General features: G+C 43.1%; 3 protein-coding genes across 3 annotated transcripts; 1 reads left to right on the top strand and 2 right to left on the bottom strand.

Annotated features, from left to right (window-relative positions):
• Positions 1-3,226: 3,226 nt before the first annotated feature.
• On the top strand, positions 3,227-4,842 carry LOC112878224. The gene is made up of 5 exons (XM_025942655.1): positions 3,227-3,269; positions 3,370-3,454; positions 3,555-4,087; positions 4,192-4,369; positions 4,450-4,842. The coding sequence occupies exons 1-5, from the start codon at positions 3,264-3,266 to the stop codon at positions 4,467-4,469; spliced, it is 822 nt and encodes a 273-aa protein (XP_025798440.1). The 5' UTR covers positions 3,227-3,263; the 3' UTR covers positions 4,470-4,842.
• Positions 4,843-6,352: 1,510 nt separating this feature from the next.
• LOC112876074 (elongation factor 1-delta 2-like) lies at positions 6,353-9,683 on the bottom strand. The gene is made up of 8 exons (XM_025940112.1): positions 9,530-9,683; positions 8,941-9,052; positions 8,733-8,849; positions 8,567-8,651; positions 8,228-8,354; positions 7,804-7,917; positions 7,530-7,691; positions 6,353-6,620 (listed from the first exon to the last, which is right to left on the bottom strand). Coding segments are annotated over exons 2-8 (693 nt in total). The 5' UTR covers positions 9,027-9,052; positions 9,530-9,683; the 3' UTR covers positions 6,353-6,618.
• A 2,546-nt stretch (positions 9,684-12,229) lies between these two features.
• LOC112876065 (SPX domain-containing protein 5-like) lies at positions 12,230-13,745 on the bottom strand. Its single transcript, XM_025940104.1, has 2 exons — positions 13,263-13,745; positions 12,230-13,146 (listed from the first exon to the last, which is right to left on the bottom strand). The coding sequence occupies exons 1-2, from the start codon at positions 13,485-13,487 to the stop codon at positions 12,613-12,615; spliced, it is 759 nt and encodes a 252-aa protein (XP_025795889.1). The 5' UTR covers positions 13,488-13,745; the 3' UTR covers positions 12,230-12,612.
• Between the last annotated feature and the right edge of the window lie 1,879 nt (positions 13,746-15,624).

Here is a 15,624-nt window from a genome sequence, read left to right on the forward strand (position 1 = left end):
CTTGCATTTCCATTGATACAGAACTCCATATTTTTTCTTAACCCCATGCTTTTCTACCACTTCAGGTTGATATTTTGATTAAAATCTGGTTAACCTTTTGAAACTCGAATACCTAGATTGAAATGTGAAAGTCATGTACTCATATGCATAGATTTATCTTGAAAAGTATGTTTGTTTTCTTATGCATTTGTTTAGGTAATGTAACAGTAGTCTAATATAAAAAAAGAGGCCAAAAGTATCATTCACCATAAATAGTCAACAATGTCAAGTATTTATGACTGAGGTAGTACTTTTCAAACCCCTCTATAGAGTACTTAGCGGTTGCGAGGGTAATATGAATGGGTGTTCAGTTATCATGCAAGGCTAGTTGTGTTTTCTTTCTTCTTCTTCTTTTTTTGCCAAGACATGCAAGGCTAGCTTATTCGCGACTGTTCACTAAATTGTATAAAAAGTTCTTCCTCCAGAAGTAAGAATCTGGCTCTCTTCTTTTCTCCATGAAAATAGGTTGGAGAAGCTTTTGATTTTCTATCCAAGAGGGGGAGTATCCATTGTTTACAAGAATTTCGAAAGGATTTTCTAGAGCAATCTGGTGCAAATTAGCATGATGTCTTCTGCTGTTTTATTAATGCTATCTGCTCTAATTTGACGGATCGAGGCGCTTAATAAGAATGTCTAGGACTTCACATGACTGAGCTCCGATAGGCTGTTCATTGTAAACAATAGCATAATGGTGCGGTGGCGATGGTGCTGCGTGTTCAGGTCAAAAGGACTGTGCGTGCGTGCATCAGCGCATGCGTCAATTACGCCCCGGGAAACCACTACCTTGTCTCTTCATGTGCAGCTTCTCGAAGTCTCGTGCCCGAATCTTGAGGCAATATCTTCTAAGCTACCCAATCAATCTATCAACATATCACCCGTAAACTAGTCGCTCATCACTCGCGCTTATCACATCTGGGAAAAACTAAACGCCGATCGGAAGCTGGTAGAATGATCGATCTCTGACCCCCACATTTTCCTCCTATGTGTGGCGGTTAGCAAATAGTGCCAATATGTGGAAGCTGATCTGATCCAGTATCACCAAATTCCCGAATTGATAAGGTCGAAAAACATTGTACCATGCAAGAGATGTTTTAACAATGTGGGAATGCCATGTTTTCAGGATAAGATTGACGTTCCCGGGATAAAAAAAAGTGGCCATGAAGTCGATGAATTTCTTGGAGTAACAGTCTGCATTGTATATCCATTGTTGGTCCATCTACATTGAATTGTACCAAAATAATTTTCATAAATCGATCAATAAATAAAAACATATGAGTATCATTTATGTGATTTATTGTTGGACCATCGACATTGTTATTCATTATTTAAAATCTCACGTATAAATCAATCAATAGTAAGTTACTAATCATGTAGCTCTTAGGCCATGTGGCATCGTCAGAAGTGCAATAGTAGACGCCTAGGGGGTGAGGGGGAGGCAATCGCATGCTTTATTACTTTATTAACCAATCTCTGTAAAATCATATGGAAAACCATAATAATTTTTTTTATCATTCAAGTATATTAAGAAAGTAATGCGACTTAATTAAATCACATAATGCTAATTAATAATTTTGAACATTTGGATTTGTTTGATAATGCTACCCAATTGGATTTGTTTAATTGGACTAGAGAGATGATATGAATTTCGATTGATTTTTTAACCATTAACAAGCATGAATATCCTTGCCTTGCATTAGATGGTAAAAAATTGGAATACCTGTTTCATTGATTTAGAGAATAGTATCATGAATCTCAGTTTTGTTTCCTCAATTTGTCACTTGAACGAATGCATCATGTCGCATGATGTTTCATATTTTAAACAAAATTTAGGATTTATTAATTGTTCATAACCTCCCTTATGATCAGTAGCTGTCATTATTGTGTTAAGCACACCACACATTATCATTCATCATTGCTTTTTAACACTAACTACCATTGATAATAGATAACAAAAACAACAACAACTAATTATTACTAATAAGTAAGGACAAACTAAATGCACCTCAATGCACCATATCTTATGTTGTATCATAATGTCTCCACACCTTTGTGCACGAGATCAATTCCATATTTTCCACTGATGTGTCAATGACATGTGTGCAAAAAATACGGTAAGAAGAATAATTATTTATTTAAGATATTACATCTCCAACTTTTCCAGTTTGGGTTAGTTTGGGTCTCAGGTGTAGCTCTCCGAGACAGGACACGGCTATGTAATTTTGAAGCAACAACATCAATTTTAACTGCTTCATGTTGTCGCAATGAGATGACTGCAATTAATTTTTTTCCTAGTCTGAAGCTTGTGCACTACCTTGGCTCAAGGTGGCTTCGCTCCTGGTGTTCGGGCAGAGCTTAAGAGCCTAAGACCTGGAAACCAGGCTGGCTAGACCAAAATATTAAAATATATTTGGGTATGTTCCTTTTCACATTCAATATTCCCAGTGTCCACTCTTGAAAGGCATATTTTGATTTGGAAAATTCAAACCATTTGAAATTATTTTGTAATAGTGATTTTCTAGAAGTTGAGAAACATGAAAGGTCAAAATTGTCTTTTGATTTCTTGTATTAAGAATACGTCCTATGTTGACGGACTAGCGCTTACTACGTCGAGAAGCACTTTAGGCTTGGGATGAGACTCACGAACATGTCAGAAAAAAACATTGAACCACTTCCCCACCTCCGATCTTCTAAGATCACACGCACGAATACTCTTTTAGCAAATAAAATTTCTAATTCAGATTAGAAAAAAATAATGAATACCCAATTCTGTAACAAATACTCCCAAGAGAAAATATTATAGTTGACATGTGCTTCCTTAAACTTGAAGCTATTCTGCCCATTCCATTTGCCACTACAATTCAGTGTAAGCACGCTGCTGCAAGTAGGAGCATCGCACTAATTAAATGCCAATTAGATATCAAGTATGGCTAATGATGGCATGCTAATCTCCAGCTATTTAAGCATAATCCTCCCCTGGGCAGGGGACCAAACCAGAGGTAGCTACTACTACTCACTAAGAACTCCAACTCCTGATTGGCCTCGTGAGAACATACTCAAAAAGGGCTTTGGGACCAACCAGAGAGCCCCTGAATCTAAGTCCTATATATCGCCATTGCCCAGTGGTTCCCCACTGCATTCTTTTCTGCAACCTACCCTTGCCATTGCAATTGCTCCAGGTCCTTGGAGGTGAATCTAAGATCACAGATTCTTGGAACGGGACAACAATGGGGGTAAGTACACTTCATCACTTGCATTGCAGGAAACAAGAACTAGCTCATGACGAATTGTACGAAAAAGTTTACAGTTCTGTAATTTTTTTGTTGGCTGCAGATCATGAAATGGATGCAGAGCAGATTCCATGGGAAGACAGAGAACAGAAGCTTTGACGGTGCGGCCGCCGTCAGTTCATCTCGCGGTAACTCTCATTGCATTACGCTTGCAGCGTGTGTGATCACTGATCAGCACTGTAAGTCGTTGCTGTGCTAAATGTGCCTGTGCGCATGTTTCCTGAATAGGTGCTGGAGTCCACGAGAAGCCACAAATCATTTATGAATCAGAGAAGCATCTCAGCACCGATCAATGGCCTCAGGCCGGCCTCCTCTCCATTGGCACGCTCGGCAACGACGAGTCTGCTCGGCCGCAGGAGGAGGACCTGCCGGAGTTCACCGTGGAGGAGGTGAAGAAGCTCCAGGACGCCCTTGCGAGGCTCCTGCGACGGGCCAAGTCCAAGTCCAGCGCCCGCGGCTCCGGCGCCGGCGACGACAGACCGCCGCTGGACAGGTTCCTCAACTGCCCGTCCTGCCTGGAGGTGGATAGGAGGGTTCAGACGCCGAAGCACGGAGAGAGCGATGGCCAGACCGGCGACCTCTCACCGGACACCAAGATCATACTGACCAGGGCCAGGGACCTGCTCGACAACAGCAGTGCCAGCGGCAGCATCAAGCAGAAGCCGTTCAAATTCCTGCTCAAGAAGATGTTTGTCTGCAATGGCGGCTTCTCAGCGCCGGCTCGGAGCTTGAAGGACCCAGTAGAATCAAGAATGGAGAAGGTAGGCGTGTGCGCATACTGATACCAGCAGGCATAGTGAAAGATTCTTGCAAATATGTTCGGTGTCTCCAAATGTCCTCTGAACTTCGACTCTGTTATTGGCAGTTCTTTCGGACGATGCTTGGCAAGAAGATGAACGCCAGGTCGGACAATGGCACGGCATCGTCGAGGAGGAAGTACTTCTTGGAGGATGGAACCAAGGGGAAGAGGCGAGGTGGTCGTCGTTGTGGCTGCGAAGAGGAGAGGGAAGAGAGCTGCAGGTGGGACAGAACAGATTCTGAATGTAAGTCCCTGGCTACTCATGACTCATTAGTTACATGCAATATCACAATTGTGTTTCTGAAAACCTTTTTCTTTGTGTAGTCATTGTTTTGGAGATTTGAAGCGACAGGAGCTATGACCATGGTGAATGTGCACGTGAGACCAATAGGATCAAGAAATGAACAAGTCATCCGTGACAGTTGATCAGGGTCCTGGGTAAATGGTAACGACGAGAAAGAAAAATGGCCCACCCTGCAAGCAAAGACCTTGAGCTGCTTGCATTCTTGCATCGGGGAAATTATCAAATCTCAAAACTCCTTTTTTTTCCTTTCTTTTAATTTTTTTAGATAACAATCTCCTTTTTTTTGTCCTAACGTGGATATGTAAATTCATTTTGCGCCACATATAGTTGGGCTGGAAGGATTTCCAATCAGCTTTTATACGGTACATAGATTTTTCATGTGGCCTTGCTCGTGGTACATGCTGTCATGCTCCCTCCCAGAAGAGTACATGTAACGTGTTAGGTTGTGCAGTGTCAACATACGACAGACCAGAACCTTGTTTATCAATCACTTCATGTATGTTGAGATTGAACATCTGCATATTGTATGAGTAGTTTTGTCTTTAAATTAAAGGAAGTTTCACAACCACTGAAATTTTGCTATTGTTTTCTTAGTGAATTATATTAATAAAAATGTGTTTTTTAAGGGAAAAATATGTTTTAGGAGCGCGGAATGCTGAAAACGTCACTCTTGTTGCGGCCCCCCAGGGCATGAGAAGCATACGCGAATAGTACAACCTATGTTCACCTAAACAGCCGTTTAGTCAGTTTAAATAGCGTTTAAACGGTAAACAGAGATCACCCATGTTGTTTAGGCCCTAAATGGTGAATTAAACCGTTGGACCGTTTAAACCTGTTTAAACCGTTAAAACCATCTAAACCGCCTAAACAGAGTCGAGTTAAACGTGATTAAATGAGCAAAATAATCATTTAATTCATAATTTAGTCAATAGGAGGATTACAACTACCACAATCAATACCGAACTAATTAGCATCGTAAGTATATGAAGTGTTGTGGGATTTAGATTTCTTCAAAAATATTATTGGGTAGAATACTTACTTTTTACATGTGCAAATATGTAGACTTTCTAGCATATTTGATATTTATGTACATAAATATGTATATTTTAGTGTTACTATGCCAAACCGTTTACACCATTTAATTCCGTTTAAACACCGTTTAAACGATCTAAACGCTAAACAAATGGTGACCAACTGTTTACCGTTTTGCATTTAGGATAACATCTGTACAGCCGCATAGGTACTTGAGCACTTCTATTACCAAAAGAGGAAAGCCAGGCTGCTTTGGCTGTTTGGCAATTGGATCGGTAACAGGGGCCCGGCACTTCCGGTTTCAGGTTAACAAAAAGGAGGGCAAACAAGTGCGTCCCAAGCAAGCAACGCTTGCAAACCTTGCGGAATCGCCATAGTTTAATCTCTGCAGCATCGTGGTCAAATCTGAGCCTATCATGGCGCATATAATAACCTAAATTATAGTCAACGAAACGAGGCTGTCCTGAGACCACAATGTACTACTACGCAAGTACCCCAGTTGGAAACCTTACCACATTTCCGTCGATATCTCCACCATCTATACTTGCTCCTCCAAGGACAGATTTTTTTTCTCTTTTTTTTTTTTGTAAATGTTCCTTGTTAATGATGAATCCAACGCAAGCAGGACTTTCATGGCTGTTTAAAACAGAGCTTGTTTAAAACCGAACAGTTTACTACAAATTACTGCCAAATTTGCTCGGTCGCGCAGAAGTACATGAGCAATGCTAATGTGCGATAAACGGCACAAGGACGGAGCAATGAGCAGCATATGCCACTGACAACAATGCTTCTGACTGACAAATGACGATCTGGCAACACCGTCTGCGTGAAGGGTAACAACCTAGTGCTACTGCCAAATCATCGCGGACAATGTAACGGAGATTCCCAAACTGTCAAGTTAAAACTGCCGATGCGCTTCCAAAACATAAATAACAGACGGGACAACATAAAAAGGAGGAACTGAAGGTATAAACTCCAGCTAAGTTTCAAAAAATAACATCCAAACTAACATCTTTCTGTGGCAAATGCAGTCAGTTTTACAGCAAACAAGTTCAAAGGCAAAACAAATATAATGGTGATTGATATGATGAGCGTCGCAGACAGGAATGGAACTTTAACAAGGCGCTCCATTCAACTGTCTCCCTGATGATCCAGTTTTCTGGAAAAAAAATTCAGCAGATCAGTATTCCGGCAGAAGCCAAAAGTTAGATTCACTACAGCAGGGTAAAGGATCTGAAAGTCAACCTAATAAACTCAACATACGCTAATTGTATAATGTATTAATGTGATGTGAAATAAGTGATAAAGAAACCAGGGAACAGGCTCCAGAACCCAGCAGTGCACGACTACCGACTCTATTGCTAGGAACTAATTAAACCATTGAGGGTTGGCAAGATTAGTTATTCAACTGGACTACACTAGGATTTTATTCCAAGGAGCACATACACAATCCACTCCCACATACAAGAGATCAATGAATCCAGAATGGTCCAGTGGAGTACAATATTTATTCCAAGGAAAAATGTCCATGATGTGCACACAGCATAGCCAAGTACTTGTGAGAAAAAAAAAGCAAAACAAAATGATGACAAGGAGTACCAATCAGTTTTCTCCAAAGGTTAGCTATCAGCATGTCTATTGGGCACTTTGGCCAAACTAGAGCTGCTACAAAAAGGCAGCTTTTAAGTGGCTTCAGCTCCCAAGTCCCACAATCTTAACTCTGGCTTCTCTGTTTGAATCAGCTTCAGTTTATGGACTTAAAGGTTAGGAGCTACTGTGGGATATTGAGATATTCTATGGCACTGTTACTGAAAGCTTTAGACCCATTCAAAGCAGAAGACAAAGGGCTGCTGGACCTAGTAAACTGAAGCTAACTTACAAAGCTTATCTGTCAAATACATTCTCAGTTAAGTGGCAAGTTTAGAGCGGAAAAGGGCTCAAGTTCTCAGAAACATCACAGATGAGTCCAAGCTGAACCTAAAGCTAGTCCAAATACGCTCCTAGGATACTGGTTGTGAGTTTAGTCAGTCCAAACATGCTCTCAGACTACTGGTTCGAGACAACTTACAGATTTTGTTGAAGGCCATAATATCGCAGCTCTGAATGTACTCATTTGCTGGCTCGGTGCAGAGATGATCCTCAATCAGATTGTCGACAGAAACAAGGTCATCCACAATGGTCATCATAATTTGCATCTTCTTGATGCCATATCCAACTGGAACAAGTTTTGCTGCAAAGGATGGCATCTCAAGTTCAGAAAAAAAACTGAACTTTTAACAGGTCACGATAAGTTGTTAGACCTGCTTTGATAAGTAGAATACTGAACGAGTAGAGTCACATACATGCACCCCAGAGCAGACCTTCCATCTTCACGCTCCTAACAGCTTCCTCAAGCTTTTGCATGTCAGTTTCATCGTCCCATGGCTTCACATCAAGAAGAACTGATGACTTCCCAGCTAAAGTAAGATACGTCAAGTTAGCAATGGATATTCTCAGATCATATATAACCTAACTTCAATGTTTTGGTTGACGGCAAAATGAGCATATATGCAACTGAATGCAATAAAAATCACTACAAGATATGATGGTGCAAATTTGGCTAAAATCTTGTTGAATTTCGCATCCCACTTCATAAGATTATAAAAACACTAATTAGGGATTTCCAAGCAAAGGCCCATGCCTTTCTTTTTCTGTTTCTATTCAATATCACTGTCCAACTAAGTCAAATACTGGGCAGCAAAGGAGATAAATCAAGGACAGACATACACTCTTTTTTCTTTCCAGAAGCTTTAACAGCTGCAGCACGTGCTTCAGCAGCTGCACGCTCCTCTTCAGTCTCCTCACCAAATAGGTCAACATCATCATCATCATCATCTTCATCAGCTGCCGATGGCTGAAATCAGAACTGCTTAAGAAAAAGGAGATAGAAACACAAATTTTCACAGCGCAAACTTGTTACATAGAAACTTTGATGCCAGAAAGATGGCAAATCAAATTGCCCATTGTTGGTATCTAAAAATTGCCTGTCAGAGTACAAATTTTGGTGTTGAGCCTGATACTGAACAGTTAACCACCAAAACAAATGCTATATAGCAGTTTTATAACCTTTTGGCCAGTAACTCCAGGAGTTGAAGCCACAGAACAAGCAGATGACTCAATCTTGACACCTTCACCTTTGGCGGTGACTCCACTGCACATCAAATCAGAGAATTTTTAGGCACATGACAAATGCAATGAAACTGTAGATATCATCAGTAGCTCAAGTACACACCTGGACCTTAGGAGAGCACTGATATGGTCGTACCACCTTGTAACATTGACATAGCTTGATGGGGGAGTCGATGACAAAGCAGTGAAGACGGCCATGTCATCCTTTGAAGCTTGGTATCTGAAGTGGACAAAGATTTAAGGCCCGATATGTGATACCAAGACGATCCATCAATGATCATGAACACACATTATACAATGCAGTTACATACCCGGTTATGTAACTGCGAGTGAGGAGATAGTCGTTCAGCTTTTGGAGGCCTGCCTCGGAGTTGACATTTGACAAAACGACCGCCATCTTGAGTCTAAAATCTACTGAGTGACCTGTAGGCAGACGAAGGAAAATAAGCAAGAATCTCTAACAAGAAAGACCTGCCAGGTACTGCTGTACCAAAGAGGATAACAAGTAAGCATCTCACAGGCACAACAATTAAGGTATAACCACATTGTACAGCAAAAAATCAAACCATAATCAATTAGCAAGCGGTCAGCAGTGTTATCAATAGGATCAACAGGCGTTAAAAAAAAGGATCAAGAAAGAGTTCAGGTCGGAACAAAAGATCAGCCACTAGACTAACGAGTGCAATTTCAACAGCTAGCCCAGCGGCTGTTGTTATTGCCTACAAGGCTGATAGTGATGGGAGAATCGAAGCAGCAGCAACCAGGACCTATACGAGCATGTACTTGAGTGAAGGCGTGATCTAGTTCTCCGCATGACGGGAATCTGCTGGCCTTATCGGTTGTCCAACTACGCAACCTATAATCCCGGGTTGAGATTGAAGAAAGGCAGGGGCGTCTTACCAGCAAGCAGGGGAGGACGTCGGCCGGCCGGAGAGGAGACGGGAGGCGAGGAGGAGAAGACGGGAACTGAAGCGAATCGGACGATGCACTTGCGGCGGCGGCGGAAGGTTTATGTGCGGTTCGGTTCTGCGATCCTCCCCGCTGCCGCCGATTGCTGTGATGGGCTGACCTTGGGCTGATGGGCCGAACGCCTGTTTTGGGAGAATGCCAAGCCTGGACTCCCCTCATGCTGAAAAACTGAAACTGTTCTCGACAGAACTGAATCAGTTGCCGATGCTGAAAGTGCAGTGATTTTTCTTTTTTCGTGTAGATGAAGCCGAAAGTGCAGCGACGGTGAAGAGTTTGAGATGAAGCTGGAACATCTAGGTAGAGATCTCGTGATGCTTAAGTCCTGTAATCGGTCACGTAACCACTTCCAAGAGACCGAAATCCGAATCAGAGCAGCGCAGATGCTCATCAGGTGCTGTGAAAAGGGAACAAATAAATAAGAACACTGAAGAACAGTTTAGACAAGGAATCAGGCCAGTAGAACTCCCTACTGTTTGTCCACTGAAAATCCATCCTACTCGATCATAGTTTATTTCGACCTCTCAGGGGTTCAGTTGTTTTTCTGGTCACATGGAAAACAGGCGATACCATTGCTAACATCTGAAATCATGATAGATGTGGCCATCACATACTACAGATCTTATGCTTCCTTTCAAAAAAAAATTGAAAAGGCATCAGGCTTGGCCAAAATTTTCTTAAAACTTCCATGTGGATGGAGTACTCTAGTCTAGCTTGAAATCTCTATAAGCCTTTGCAGTTCATGCACAGGGTTCAGATTTTTTTTTAAAAAAAAGGAAACAAGGTTCAGATTGAGTCGCTTTTGGAGCCTGTCCAGACTACCTGCACCCCAGATTTGCCCCGTCCGCATTGGTCAGCTGGCAGGCTAGTGGAGCGAGATCAAATGGCCGCATATGCTCGACGTAATTCGCTGCTTTACACAAAGGCGGAAAGTGAGGATAAGATGGGCTCACTCGCTCGTAACAATTATAACTAATCGATCAGGCAACGCCACTACCTGTCCATCGCCCATTCTTAAACTGTCCATCTGCCTCAAGGGGGAGGAAAAGAAGGTTATCGCCTCGGCATAAACACAAGCATATGCTCCTGCCTGTCTTTTGTTGACTACTGACCATAACACCTCTCTCTCTCTCCCTCTCTCTCTGGTGAAGCTAATAATGAGATTGCTAAAGTGCTTCCTTTATGGTAAGATCCTGATTACTAGTTGCATTATAGTTTACATTGCAGATGGCGACCTGTGTGACCATCTACATGTGGGGGGGGGGGGGGGGGTGTCCTTGTTTGGCACACAAAGATCTGCAAGATATTACAAGCTGAACTAGGCTTTCAGAGACAGGTTCCTCTCATCCTCTGTCCTTTTCTTGTCCTCTCCCAAACCTTAAAACGGTCACAGAAACAGAAACTAAAATATCGACATAGAAACCCCCGAAAGGAAGTTCACTTTCATTTTATATAGGGAAATTACTGGCATGTATGTTTCTCCCTTCAAATACTGAAGCATGCAAAAACAAGACGCAAGATGTTCAGAGCTTCAGATTCTGAAATGACCTGTTCCAGTTCCATCCTGCTTTTCCGGGACTCTGCAAGCGAGGAAGCTGTTGTTGCCGACGCCATTTCATCTATTTACACCAACCAGTCCTTTTCTGCGCATCCAAACGCGCATGCTTTTCCTGCTCCTTTCTCCGCAGTGAAATCTGATCATAGCTAGGGACCCTCCAGTTTCGGCATTTCTGGAGGAATATCCAGTGGCAGTGTTCATTATTAGAGCAGCAACATGCCCATCCGGCCATCTGTCTGTCCACGTCGGTCGCCCTACCTTTGTGAAAGAATATGCTTTGTCATCTTCCAAACTTGAAAGCGAGAAAAGAAAAGAAAAACAGAGAGGGACACTGATATCTGCATGTGAAAAAGTCCTGAAAGCTTATGAACGCATGACGACTGGCATCGACCTCGGAGCAGATGCTGCCTAGCTTGTTCTTCCTCAAGCAGCCCCATGGTCGCGCAAGGTATATTCGCCCGGTCGAGAGGATCATCTCACCTGACGTGCTGCCTGTGCTTACGACCTAGTAGAGCGAATTCCGTTCGCTTTTGGAATTGTCATCAGGCATTAGTTACAGAGACTCAAGGATTTAAATGGTGATGGATTGACTTATCAGAAACAGTGTAAACCACTTGAACAGCACAGTTCAGAGTTTTTTTTTCTGTTTGGTGTTTCGTCATCGGCGATGCCTGCCGTCGGCTGGATGAATTCTCGACCTTGTCATGTTGCTGGCTCTTTTGACTCGTCAGGAGCACAGGTTGAACGTTCTCTTGTCTCCGGAAAGTTGATTCTCCGATCCTCCCGAAGCTAGAGTTGTGCTACCATGATAGACCTTCTTATAATCTTGTCATTAACTCTTGGTTATGCCTAAGCCTAACTGTAAATTCTTTTCCCAGCACCAAAGACGTCCGCACAGAGCTAGCAGTCGTTGTCGCTTGATGCACACACAGATGCCATTATTTGCTTCCAAAGTCCAAATCCGCATACTTTATCTAGAGCAGAACAGTCAAAACCTTCATCACCATTCGTTCAACAGTCGAGTTGGCTTGTCATTAGGTAACTGTTAATTGAGGAAAACATCAAATGACAGAGGATTTGAGCATATTTAATCCGCAGCATGGTATTGGATTTGCCGGTAAAATTTCACTGCAAGAACAATGCTGATTGATCCTGCCTGTTACATTATTTACCCCTACAGTCCTACTAGTAGTTAGTAAAAGTAAGACAAGAGCACACACATCTAAAGAAAAAGAAAAGGAGTGATATTACAGGGTGATAATTACACATCTGATCTTTTCAGCATTTGTATAACACTGCGGCTCATTTCGTGACAAAAAAATAAAATAAAGACGGTAGCCTCTAATTAATTTAATTGTAGCACCGCATTAGATTAATGGGTGCGTTCTTGTGTACGCTCTGCTGTCGTGCAACGGACACATACTCCAGGCAGGTGAATCGCAGCAGGAGAGGAAATCGATCACTGCGTGGGGATGAGGGGCGACGCCGGCGCCTGGACGGACTGGACGAGCCAGTCGGACTCCGGCAGCGGCGCCATGGGCGGCAGCGAGAAGTGTCCGATAGTGGAGCTGCCGCTGCGGACCTCCTGCATGGTGAGCAGCGCGGCGACGGTGTTGCGGAAGATGCTCTGCTCGGCGGCGGCGAGCGCCTGGCGCTCCTCGAGGTCCCTGCTGGCGGCGGAGACGGCGGAGGCCGGGAAGACGGCCTCCATCATGGCCTCGCAGTCCCTGACGAGCTCGGAGATGAGGTCGGTGGTGAAGAATGGCTGCTGCAGGACGCCCGCGATGACGGGGAGGCGGAGCACGCCGCCGGTGCGCTTGTCGAACTTCTTGAGGATCTTGGCGAGGCCCGTGTAGTTGATGCTGCTGTAGTTGAGCAGCAGCACCATCTCGCCGTGGAAGTCGACAACCTCGCGCTGGATGCGCGCGATCTCGGCGTCCGCCGCCGGCGAGGGCTTGGCCTCGGCCGCCCGCTGGATCCTCTCCTGCAGCTCCTGCAAGAGCAGAGGAGCACGTTAGCGACGTGTCAGCCATGCCCATGTAGGCAGAACGGGATCGAGGTAGAGAAGAAGCAGAAGAACGTTGATTAGCAATCTGCAAGAGCACCCACCCTCTGCCTGATGACGAACTCCTCCTCCTGCTCGAGGAAGAAGGCGTTGAACTTGTCGACCTCGGCGTTGAGGAGCGTGAGGAACTCGGCCTCGGCGGCGGGGGAGGGCGCCGGGGAGGAGACGGCGTTGACGCGGCGCTTGAGCTCCTTGTAGTTGAGGAACTGGCTCCGCCACTCCGGCAGGCTCTCCTCGATCTGCTTCTTGAGCCGCTTTCCGAACTTCATCGTCTTGCAAGATTTTGATGTGATCCTAAGATCCGATAGATATATATCTCTGTAACCAGACAACTCGATCGCTAGCTTGGTAGATCACCTAACTGCTGGAATGAGAATGAGGAGGGCGAAACACTGGCGACGCTGAGCTTAATATAGGGAGGCGAGGAGGTCAGAGGTGGGTGTTGGTTGGAGCAGCAGTAGCTAGCAGGCAGCACCGGCAGGGGAGGAAGGCGAGGGAAGCGAATATGTGGGAGCATATCCGATGCGTGCAGTCAATCAAGGAGAGCATCATGGGGAGAATGGGAGGTGGGCAGGGAGGCCGTGCACGGTGCACCTGCTGCTGGGGATTTGCTTTGCCCCCTCATTAGCCAATCAAAACAAAGACCCAACCATGAGTATGGTATATAGCCCAGCTGAAATGGACGGGCACACTAGTCTATAGGCCTCTTTGGCAACCTAGCAGGAGCCGTGCTGGGAGAAGATCTCCCAAACGTGCCCTTAGTTGTAAACTGTATTTTTTTTTCGTTTAAAAAAACTGTGTTTTTTTATATCTCTCCTTATTAGTGAAAGTTTCCCTAGCAATTGGAAGCGCTATTTGATACGATATGTGGGCACCTTTACGAAAAACTTGTAAGATGGATGCGTGCCCCGGCGTTCATCTCTTGTGTGCAAATAGTTTCTCCAATCTTCATGCATGAACAGCAAAACCCAGCTCTTCGAAGTTCTTTGATAAGAAAAAGCTATTGCTTAAGAATTTAGAGCCTTGAGTAAAACTTGACTTTCTTCTTTTGCATTCAAAGTTAAAGTTTGCCATTTGGAAGCGTAATCTCGATTGGAGTTAAAATTATCCATTTTCAAATCCAATCTGAATTAAAGTTAAAAAAAAGATGATGTTTCAAAGTGAGCCGGGGGATGGGTAGATAGCATAGTTTACTTTTGTGGGCCTTTGGTTTTATTATTTCCTCTTATAACGTGATATGTAACAATCTTGCGACGTCGATTACAATATATTTGAAATTTCAAAAGGTATATACCATGTAGGAAAAATATGTGTTTTATGAAATGTGTGCACAAATTTTTATAACCTTATTTGTTAATGCTCTGAATTTAATGTGTAAATTCATATCCTGTCGTAATTTACATGGAGTTAAGATCTGCACGGAAAGCCGTGTCAACCAAATGCAGAGTTTACCATGGCAACATGTAGATGTAGCAATTTTAGAGTGTGCAGAGTTGAAAAATGAATGTGTGCTCCAATGGGCGAGCAGGGTGACAGAGGTTTGCAACTTCCAAGCATGATACCGTGCTTGGGGCTGTAGCAAGTGGCAGGTTCTTTTGCCGACCTTTGTGTTTGTTTACGGTTGCGTTTGTGGAGAAAATGATAGGAAAAGTTTGATTCCAAGGGATCTCCTTGGAGTTATACTTGTAAGATGCTTGCTTATGTAAGCAAGGGCACAGTAGAGGTTTCCTTTACTCACTTACTTTTCCTTGAGAATGGAATAAATTGTGACAAAATATTAGGATTTTTTTTTACATGCATGTTTAGTAGTTTAGTTTTGGGTCTGCAACCTCATCCCCTAAAAAGGGAGAGATAAACAAAAACTAAGTGCAACTAGTACGTCGATATTATCGACTTCGTGTGCTTTCAGGCCACTCTCAATGGAGTTTTATGGAGAGTTTTGTGGGCATTAAATTCTATGCCACATCAGCAATTTTACTGATTTGGCAAGGTCATTTATGAGGAGAGTTTCATCAGATTGAGAGGAGTTCCATCCCCATAACACTCAATGGTACAGTTACCTAGTTTTCAGTCTTGATAACTGTGCAATAAAATTATGCACTAAGATTGACCTTAGAATAAGAATATTTTCCCATGTTATCTTGTTATACATTATTTTTTTATCCATGATGAGTTATTAACTTACTTCCCTCCGTTGGAAAATGTAAGATATATCTAGATGCATAGCAAAAGTTATGAATTTATAAAAGTCAAAACGACCTATATTTTTTGAACGGGGGAGTATTATAGATATAAGTCTCATTTCAAAATATTTTTATAAGTGATACAAAGCAACAAGAAAAAGGTTTCCCTCACAATAAAAAAAACAGAGCTTATTACTTGAAAATTTGCCAGGTACAAGAGAGC

This window comes from Panicum hallii, chromosome 9 (genome assembly GCF_002211085.1).
Source record: "Panicum hallii strain FIL2 chromosome 9, PHallii_v3.1, whole genome shotgun sequence".
In the NCBI taxonomy this organism is placed as follows: Eukaryota; Viridiplantae; Streptophyta; class Magnoliopsida; order Poales; family Poaceae; genus Panicum; species Panicum hallii.

Excerpts from the sequence above, each read along its gene's own strand:
- LOC112876074 (XM_025940112.1), bottom strand. The coding sequence starts at position 9,026 with ATGGCGGTCGTTTTGTCAAATGTCAACTCCGAGGCAGGCCTCCAAAAG. Across the intron at positions 8,355-8,566 it reads CTGGAGTTACTGGCCAAAAG|CCATCGGCAGCTGATGAAGA; the intron begins GTTATAAAACTG and ends TTCTGATTTCAG. Across the intron at positions 7,918-8,227 it reads TTCTGGAAAGAAAAAAGAGT|CTGGGAAGTCATCAGTTCTT; the intron begins GTATGTCTGTCC and ends ATCTTACTTTAG.
- LOC112878224 (XM_025942655.1), top strand. Across the intron at positions 3,455-3,554 it reads CGCCGTCAGTTCATCTCGCG|GTGCTGGAGTCCACGAGAAG; the intron begins GTAACTCTCATT and ends TTTCCTGAATAG. Across the intron at positions 4,370-4,449 it reads GGACAGAACAGATTCTGAAT|TCATTGTTTTGGAGATTTGA; the intron begins GTAAGTCCCTGG and ends TTCTTTGTGTAG.
- LOC112876065 (XM_025940104.1), bottom strand. The coding sequence starts at position 13,487 with ATGAAGTTCGGAAAGCGGCTCAAGAAGCAGATCGAGGAGAGCCTGCCG. Across the intron at positions 13,147-13,262 it reads AGTTCGTCATCAGGCAGAGG|GAGCTGCAGGAGAGGATCCA; the intron begins GTGGGTGCTCTT and ends CTGCTCTTGCAG.